At 40.3% G+C, this 10058-nt stretch overlaps 1 protein-coding gene across 1 annotated transcript in view; it reads right to left on the bottom strand.

Annotated features, from left to right (window-relative positions):
* Positions 1-440: 440 nt before the first annotated feature.
* Positions 441-10058, bottom strand: part of MAPK12 (mitogen-activated protein kinase 12) — an 81375-nt gene continuing 71757 nt past the window's right edge. The window contains exons 9-12 of the mRNA XM_073328274.2: positions 8914-8993; positions 7807-7885; positions 6759-6932; positions 441-3421 (exon numbers count right to left, since the gene is read on the bottom strand). Of these exons, the coding sequence (XP_073184375.1) occupies positions 3351-3421; positions 6759-6932; positions 7807-7885; positions 8914-8993 (404 nt within the window). The 3' untranslated portion in view covers positions 441-3350. The remainder of the gene's footprint in view (positions 3422-6758; positions 6933-7806; positions 7886-8913; positions 8994-10058) is intronic.

The following is a 10058-nucleotide window of genomic DNA, read 5'->3' as shown; positions in this document are numbered from 1 at the left end:
GTTAGACTTAGGTCCCAACTCCACTTCTAGAACGCTGCTATACTTCTATACTTACGAGGTGTTGATGTCATAACAGGTTTACTAATTGTCAGTGTGGACAGGAAGCCAGTGGTTCTTTAATCAGGTTAGGGAATGGTTTTAAACTGAGAATGCCTATGAAATAACCAGGTGGCAAAAACTACACTCAGTCATGTTGTGTAGCTGATGTGCAGTGCTGGACATTGGACTGGAAGAGGTTAGAATCTATGGGCTTATTTCATTCCAAAATAAACAAAGCCACCGTTTCTTATTAAAATGGGATACATCTATAATATCGGGTTTCATACAATTTCTTGACAGCAAAAATATTTTACCCAGACATCTTTCATCAACAATACAGCTGGTTTGTGTGTGTGGTGGGGGGAGGAGAGGGGTCAAGGAGTAGGAAAATGAGACCACTATTATTAAAAAAACAGTTTATTTTTCACAATATATGTTGAGTACATGCAGATCATATTTACATTTCTCCTTAAGGCAAACAGAAATTGGGTTCTTATTGTCCTGAGTTGCCTAGCACCAGTAGAAATAGCAAATAAAAACCTACAAAACTTTGCCTCCCCCTTTGAATCAGCAGTTGTATCACACAAAGTATACTTTCCTCTACATTCACATTTCTTTTAATAAGCTATTCATACTAATTATCCCTATTGCTCTCCCCAGCAATTTTTTTTATCTTAAGCTCTTTGAGGATATATGATGCAGAGATATTACTTCCTGCTTCTGTTAACTCTATGATCCCTGGTCATTTGACACAAGCTCACATAATATTGCATCATCTACTGCATGTTCTCTGGTTTCAGAGTAGCAGCCATGTTAGTCTGTATCCCCTCCCAAAAATAAACAATAATAATAATTTGTTAGTCTCTAAGGTGCCACAAGTACTCCTTTTCTTTTTGTATCTTCTCTGGTACATTCAGAATTCTGTATATTTCATTAAGGTCTTCTCTTCCCAACATCTTTTTTTTTCTTCTTCTTCTTCCAAGAAAGGGTTAAAAAAATAAGACAGTCCTATATTCACTGATGTTTTAGAAAAATTAAAATTATTTTGCTTATGCCTCATTGTGCCTGTCCAGCTCTACATTTAGAAATCATAGTAAGTTGAGAGGCAAAAATCCATCTTCAAGCCAATGCAGGAGATATTGCATGATCCTAAGTGCTGAGCACTAGAACTGGTCAACATTTTCCAAAACTCAATTAAATTAAAAAAACAAAACAAAACAAAAAGACAGGAAAAATAGAATTGAAATTTTTTACAAAACATTCATCCTGAGATTTGACCAACTGGAGTGCAGGAAGGAATTTTTAAAATTTCCAAAAGTCTGGTGAAATTTAGAATTTTGAAATGTATTTAAAAAATATGAAGCAACACAAACTATGAAAAAAATGAATTGAAGTATTTGTCCCTTTTTCCTGATTAGCTCTGTCGAACTCCCTTAACTGCCATTACCTTCCATGAGAGTTGAAGGTATTTTGCTCTCAGCACCTTGCTGGATCAGGCCCAGAGTTTCCATATACAGAAGGTCTCAGATATTAGAGTACCTGATCCTGTGCCCATTGAAGTAAATGGCAAAGCACTTATTTACTTTAACCACAGGACCAAACTCAAGGTGAGAGCAAATGGTAGTGGCAAAATGAAACATAACTCCCAACATGTGCATTCCTTCGTGTCTTATGTGCTAAGAGGTTTCCCTTTGGGTTGCATTTATTGCCTCTTTTTATGCATGGTTTTTTTTTAAAGGCTTATTTATGGATGCATAAAATTGCAGGGTTTTAGCTACCATTTCCTTTCTCCATGTACCTCTTCCGGCTGCTCAGTGTTTGTCACAAATAGCTTCCTGCTAGATACTGGTATTTATAGAGCTTTATATTAAACAATCATTAAAAACTGAGTTGATGAAGCCTTCCAGTTTAAAATGTTTACTGAGTAAAAAAATAAGTCAACTGAGCCATCACTGGGTTCCTTTCCAGTTATTAGGTGCTAAGATCAAATGTCTCTTTCCACAGATGTTCCACTTGGCACCGATGCAAAGCAGCACATTGTAGTGGGAGTAACCCTAATGCAAGTATTCAGTTTTTAAAGAGATGAACTTTAACCATAAAAACATGTACAAAGGTTTGTCACTTTCCATTTCCTGCTCCTGTGAGATTACTATGAACTAAGCAGCTAGGAAAGTGCAAGAGATGAACACAGCTGAAGAACCCATCGTAGCTTCTAACCAATATCCCAGAGTAACTCATCAGGTAGATGTCTCTTGTGGATATTGTACCTTCTGTCAAGGGATTGTTTTTCACAAGTGAATGAGATAAGGAGATTTAAAAATAATTAGTTCTGTACACCTAACACTGCCTATGCAGAATACGAACAAAATATCTAGCTGAGGGTCAGAAGAAGAATAAAAGTATTATCATCCCCATCCCTATTGTCATGAAGTGACACTTTGCATGTAGCTATATTTCTAACTCACATCGGCACACTGATCCCCCCTCCTCCCCCGATTACTATGTACATTTTCAATCACTACATCAAAACCATGAAGGAATTACAGAGCTTATAGAATGTTATAAATCCTCACAGTTTTTCCCCTGGAAATCAGGAACCTCTACTCCACTATATAAAGTGAGAGCAAGTTATTCAGAAGAGGAAGAAAATACAATGTCATTTAAAATCAGGACCACTTGCGGCTCCTCTCAGGCCCCTGCTAAACCTCTTGTGGCCAGGGGGGGTCCCTGACCGCCACTGCTGCCGCTTGTGCACACCCCTCACAGTAGGCTTGTTGAGCCTATCCAGCAACATTTTCATTCCCTCACAATCTACAGATCATCTACAAATTGGCTTCTGCAGGAAGGAAAGAACCAAGAGGGAAGCTAGCACACTCCCTTTGATGCTTCTGGGCTCATACTCCCTCCATTCATGTACGAAGATGGAAACACTTGTCCGTTTAGCCTCAGATTGCTTAAGGTGTTCACTATTTACTCTATTACCCTGTGACTTGAACTAGCAATACCTGGTCTAAAAGCACATTCATGAAAACCCTGGTATGTTGAGGAGTACTTTGATTAAATGAAACCACAAATTTGCACAAAAAGATGAGAAAATTTGGGTAGAGGTAAGTTTCCAGACAGTCTTGAAATGCTACTTCCAAAGGTGCTAGCGTCCTGGTCAGAGTAAAAACGCCATTACAGTATTCCTTACCATACAGATATAACAGATTACATCCAGTTTATTTATAAAAAGGTTTGTACAACTGAGTTATCACAAGCATTTACACCCTTCCTGCTTCTTTTGATTTTTGAAGAGACGGTTCATACGGTTACACTGCCGTTTCCTTTGACTCAGGCAGGGGAGATGGCTTGAAGTTTATTACCTCTTTATAGGTAATGCCTGAAAAACAACAGTAAGAGAGAGTATTGCTAATATGTTCATAAAAGGAGCCTCAGACAGTAGTGAGGAGCCAATCCCAAAATGGCTGGAACGTTGTCTATTTGGGGATGAGACATGGGTGAGGGAAAGAAAACATACAAAGAGCTAGGGTTCAAGTTTTCAAAAGTGGATGCCTAAAATTAGGCACCTAAATAAGCAACCTGAGTGTCAGTGTTGCATCTACAGCTGGCATTATCTTCAGCAGCTGCTGCCATGCAGAGCAATCTGAAAATCAGGCCCTCTCGCTTAGGGGCCTAAATATGGGCACCGAAAGTTAAGTGCCAAAGTTTGTCAATCAGGACCAAAACTGAGGCCCCAAATCTCATCAGAAAGAGATGGTCTCTCAGACTCTCGTAGCAATAGGTAGAGACCTTAGGACTACAGCTGGTTGTCAGTCTCACACTCAAAGCACCAGCTACCAGGAGAACATGCTGTGAAAGGCTCCTAATAAAAGGGTAAACCAAAAAAGAGTTCAGTCAGGAACAGGCAGGCAGGAAGCTGTTAGGGAAAAAGGAACTGAATCCCCACTTTTCTGACTGCCAGACATCTGGGTGAAGGCAGCCTTAGATTTCCAGAACCGGAGCCAGGTATGTATGGGAGCGACTGATGTCTGTGTCTTGTTTCGTTATGAGACATTTGCATACTAAGTATCCAATCCCCCTGTGGAGGAACATCAGTTGCTTCCTTTGCTTGAAGTTTATTTTTAATTCATCATAGTCTGTAAATCTAGTTACCACAACTTCCTAGTTCTGGTGAGCACAGAAATACTGCAAGAACATCATTTCTGATGGCATTTTAGTATTTCTCATCCTGGCCAACACTAGCAAGTAAGGATGTGAGGAAATGAAAGAAAAGCATGAATCTCAGAAACAGCCTGGTTTGCACGATGGGGTGAGGACTAGAAATTTCCTTTTTAGTTTGTTTTTTAATGGAAAGTTAAATTAACTCAACATTTATATTTATTTAAAAGTCAGCAGACTCAAGTTTTGTAGATTCTAGAGGGTAGCCTTGGTCATTTTAGGAAATTTAAGGGAATTTGGTTTTAATTTGAGTGACACCAAACAAAGCAGTTAGAAATGGGGGATTAGAAAGAGGACAGCCAGCAGACCCAGTAGCAGAGGGGAAAGAGTAGGTGGAAAAATCAGCAACATTAAAAACAATTATTCATGTTAAAAATATTTAAAAAGTATATAAGTAACCAATAATCAGCACAATCTCTTCTGTGTATAGAGGCATATCACTGAAATGCATTAATTATGCAACTGCATAACTTGCTTAATATGAAGGTGTAGCCACTCACGGGACACCCAAGCATAATCAGTAGCTCACTAGGTTTAGGAGAAGTATTCTCCAGCTCCATTGGCAGTAAGCAATAATACACAGCATAAGAATTCAGAAATGCCTCCTTTCTGTACATTTCAAGGTATCTTTCAGCAGAAAACCAGGAGATCAAAGTACAACTTATTACTTCCTCTTCCCCTCCATTTTCAACATTTGTTATGCTAAGGTAACAACTGTGACCTGCACTCAGTCATTGGAGCCAACAGCACACTGAATACTATTCTTATGTTCCCTTGCACAGGCTAATACCTGTCATTTGTTGCCAACCTTTGGAAGGCACGTGCAGATGGGAGGGTGTTGATAGCTTTGCAGAGGTTTGTTTTAGTTAAGGCAGATTTGTAACAATCCATCATCACTACTCCTATCCCTGTGATGTATGAATTAGGGAAATGAAAAAAAGAAAACCCACAACAAAAAGTGAACCCAAATCCTCAATAACTGATTCCAACTCCTCTTTCCCTCAGAGAAGAGGAAATTATCATTTAAGTTTATTCTATATATAACTCCTTTGCGGTTTAAAGAGCATGGCCCCTTTAAATCTTTTACCTAAGGGGAGAGGGGGCGCAGTGGGAATAAGGAGGGAAACTCCAGGGTGTGTGGCTCTGGAGCTCCAGAGAAAAGAAGGGCTGCAGCAAGCAGGCCCTCGCAAAGTGAAGCAGCAGAGAACCTGCCTGAAGCCTGGGAAGGACAGGGTGGCCGATCGGAGACACCCCAGGATAGGAGCCAGGAGGAGCACTGTGCCAGGGAGGAATTGCCCAAGAAGGACAGGCCGGCGCTGGACCCAGTATCACTGCTTCCCAGAGCTGCATGGAGCTGTGAGTACTGGGGCTTGTGACGCTGCACTGGGATTAAGGAGGGAGGCTGCTGGCTAGTTAAGTGGGGAGGTGGTCTGTGTAGCTTTGCAGAGAGTGGCAGAACGGGACACCGGAGGGGTTTGTTGGGAAAAGTTCACTGGTGCCGAAGACGACCAAAAGCATCCAAGACTCACCAACGGACTGGAACTTTGCTCATGTCTGTCCTTTCAGACTGTGCTACCACTGGGCCTGTGGGGCCTTGGTTTGGGTGCAACCCTGTTTTACGGCTCCCCCTATATTTCCCCTTGTTGTTTTTCTCCTCTCATCCCTCTTCAATAAATATTTCCCTTTCTTATATCCATTGTACTTTTCCTGTGGGTGTGGGTGTTCACTCTGGGGGTTTGGAACAGGTACCCCTGGGGTGAAAGGGATTTTTCCTGCTGCATTCCTGCACGCACCTTCTCTTGGCCAGAGCTGCCTGCAGAGCAGACTCCATCTTGGCCATGAGGGCGCTAAAGTTACATATACATAGCAATAAAACCTTGTAATAGTGTTCTACAAACAGTATACATCTAATTATTTTCCACTTTCAAGACACCACTGGACAGTGAGAATGTTTGATAAAAATCCAGAATGTTCCATAAAGATCAGAAGCCACTTCAGATCTACCAGCTAGCTTTGCTTAACCTCACTGCTAAGTAATTTTTTATTTCCATTCATTGTATAAATAGCTGCACTGTAAAGAAAATCTCTGGTCATCTAAAGGCATTTCCCATATGGGTCAGGGAAGGCTTGTTAGAACCTTAGCTAACCTTGGTGGGACCAAGAAGGGTGAATTGAAAGAGCTCAGGAAGAGAAAATTTGATGGGGAATGGAGAAGGGACGGGAGGGAGAAAAACAGATAAAGCATGGGGGGTTTGGGAGGAGCAGAGGAGGCGGAGCGGAGTGGGCTCCCTGGAGAGATATGGAACTAGCACAGGGGCAACCTTAGGTGGAGGTACAAGGTGAGATGGGGGCACTGACTCATTTTATGTTTCTAGACCCCACTGATGCCTATGTTCTGCCAAGACCAAGGAAAGTCATTTGTAAGGAGATAACAGTGTTTTTACTTCTCAGCTAGCCCTTCTGCTTCGTCCCTTTTAGCCCCACCATAATGGACTTACGCTTCCACTCATCCAGTGGCAAATCCATATTGTCAAATGTGTCATCATATTTCTCTGCCTCCGTTTCCTCTTCAGGATCATGAATTGGTTCAAAATAAGGATGTGCTAAAGCTTCTCCTGCCGTTATTCTCTTCTCCGCATCTAACACCAGCATCTTCTCCAAAAGGTTTACAGCTGTTCAACACAAGCCAAACAGGACATTCAAATATTGCCACTGAATCCAACTTGGATTTTAAAGCTGTTGTGCCTTTGTTGTTTTTTAGAATTACAGATGGTTACAAAGATGAGTTATTTCATTTCATATATATCTGATGTTTTAAGAAGAAAATAAAGATACAAAGTGTTTTGCTGCTGTCAAGTCATATCATTATGATATTCAATACAAAAACCACTTCATTATGAACCAGTCCACATGTTCAGTACACTTTCAATCCACTAGTGCCGTCAGACTGCCACATGTATACCTATAGCACCGATTTTCTCAGCTATGCAAACACAGTGAAATCCATGGTAATCTTTACGTGTATTTCAGTGGGATTTGGATCAGGCCCTATGTGAGCTTACTGAAAAATTCAAAATGTACTGTGCTTACTCAGTATGTTATCTTCAGAACGACCAAATCAAAACCAATTTTCTCTGGAACCCTGAGATACTTCTCACTGAGGACTATTTTCATGACAAATTTCAGTTTTCAACCCCTATCAGTTATTCAGAATAGGGCTTTAAGAATCATTTTTTTAAAAAAGGAAAATTATATTATCTATATTTGATTTCTTGGTATTCACAAAGACCCTGATCCAGCAAAACATTTAAGCATTGGCTGGATCAGGGCCAACAGCATAAACTACTTTTGCTTAACTTTTTAAGTCCTGCTTATCCAAGGACTAGTCTTGGAAAATTTCAATCCTTAAGATGAAAGTTATGAGCAATGGAAAACAAGGGGTTAGAATCCAACCTTAATTACCATAACGCAACCTTATTTATAGCAGCAGCTGCTGGCCTGCTGTAGCACACCACAAATTGTAGAAACCCAAACATATTTTCTTACCTAAAGGATTTGCATACTTCAAAATGGCTGCAAAGTCTTTTTTCTGCACTTTTGGGAGGCTTTTGATATAATTTTTTGCCTTAAAATAAACATGAACATTGGTTAGAACAGTTCTTCCTTTTTATCTGATAAGATTTAGCAATATGCTTGCTAGGTAAATATTCATGAGTTTTGTGAGAGCATGCTATGCATATGGACATCATTAATGGGGTTCTATTTTAAGATCATTCTGGGGCCTTGTTGTCTTTATATACTGATTGAATGACACATTGTTTGCAACTGTTAAGAAAAAGGAGAGAAACAATACCTAAGATTGAGCTTTCGTACTGTTTATTATAGCCTGTATATTATTTAGTTTGGGAAATATATGCATCATTCAACAGAGTTATAATTATTTTTTCCCCACTGTGGGTTGATACAAGTTTCTAGAAAAGTAGATCTTTCTTTTTAAGATATATTCAATGCATATTTAAAATTTACAGGTATTTTAAGGAATGTTAAGGTGCATTTAACAGGGTTAAACTCTCTAGAGAAGTGTGCACCTGGGACCAGGGAAGGCAAAGTTAAAAACAGAAGAACAAATGTCAGTCTTCTAAATACATTATATGTATCGTCAGTGTGCTCTCAATAAAGGTAGCAGCCAATCATCTAGAGCTGTTGATGTGCCACATATGTAAGAAACTTTAAGTACGTAGGTATACGTATTTCCAAGTGACCATTAATTTTTAAACGCTTTAGTTTTGGATGACCACCTTCAGAGAGAACTCAATTTTCATACATGCTGAGCACCTGCAGCTCTCAGTGACCTCAGCTGAAACTGTAGATGCTCAAGTCTTCTAAAAAAAAAAAAAAGGCTCCGGGATCTCAGGTTGGGTAGCTGTAATTAATAAACACTTCTGAAAATGTCGGCCATTACCTTATTGCAACGTACTTGATTCAAACCTATTTGATGATTGTGTTTGACTAAATGAACTAAACCAATAAGGTTTCAAAAAAATTCTTGAATATTTTTATGATGAGATTCAGAGAACAGCTTTCCATTAAGTTTTCTTGCATGTGAAACGAGAACAAGCAGAATATTAGCAGAATACCAAGCAATATACTCACATCTTGACTCTGTAGTTTCTGAACAAAATCTTGAGTTGGGGTGCCTGTTATCTTCATTATTTCTGTGAGCTGGTCCAGATCTGAATACCAGACGTCAGGAATCAAATTTTTGTACAGTGACAAAATTAAAAGCCCTACAAAAATTATGCAATTTCCTTGCCAATTGAGATCATAGCGGAACACACAACATAAAGGTGAAATGAGAAACTTTACATTTGTGCAGCTCAAGGTTCTGTTTTTCTTTTGCTAAAGTTGAAGACACTGAAACACCTAAAGTCAAGTATATTCCAACTTTATGGACCAGATAACGTCCTCCCCCTTCGGTAGTTTATACTTGTGAAATTTGCAATGGATCATGTGATTGGAGCTATGGTTTAGCCACCTATGGGGTATAAGTAGTTTCCTTCTCCAACAGCAGTTGCCCAATTACTCAGGCTAACAAGCCTAGTCCTCCCAGCCAGAGCCCCATTAGCCCAGGTGTTTTGGAGTAAAACCCTGTAGGCCTTCATGGCCACCATAGCAGCCTGGAAAGCAAAGCTCGCCACCATACTTTGCCCTACAGGGCAATCCCCTACTTGCCCTGTTTCCACCATCCCACCATGCCATGGGGAGGAGAGGTTGGACTTCCGGGAGGTGTATACTCCAGAAATAAACCTGCAGCTAGCAAGTCCCTCAGTTGTCTCAGTTTACCTTGCTACTGGAAATGGTCTTGTTGGCTAAAAGTGTGTGCAAGTTAATGTGCAACTACTCGTTCACTTTAAACAAATTCTCATGCAGCCTTCAACAGTCTAACAAGTCCGGCGGTTATGGGAGAATGGGGAAAGTGACAGGTGATGGACATTGCTGGGACTCATAGTTGTGAACCTGCATGCAGGCAGGTCAAGACTTTGGTCACTCTGTGTTGACCTGAGGTGATGCTGTAGTCCAGCAGCATTTTGATCGACTTGTCTGCTCTATTCAGGGACAGCACAGGGGACCTCAATACAAGGAGGGGGGCTCAAAAAGGTACTCTAATAATTGCTTATCTTGAACAGCCCTGACCAGCTTATCACAGCTGGAGGGTGGCCCATCATGTGTCGAAATTCAAATAAGCCTTGAAAAGTTCATTTTCGTCTCAGTGTTGTGACATGGAATGTCCGTACATT

This window comes from Lepidochelys kempii, chromosome 1 (genome assembly GCF_965140285.1).
Source record: "Lepidochelys kempii isolate rLepKem1 chromosome 1, rLepKem1.hap1, whole genome shotgun sequence".
Lineage (NCBI taxonomy): Eukaryota > Metazoa > Chordata > Testudines > Cheloniidae > Lepidochelys > Lepidochelys kempii.
This window is presented reverse-complemented; position numbering and strand designations above follow the sequence as displayed.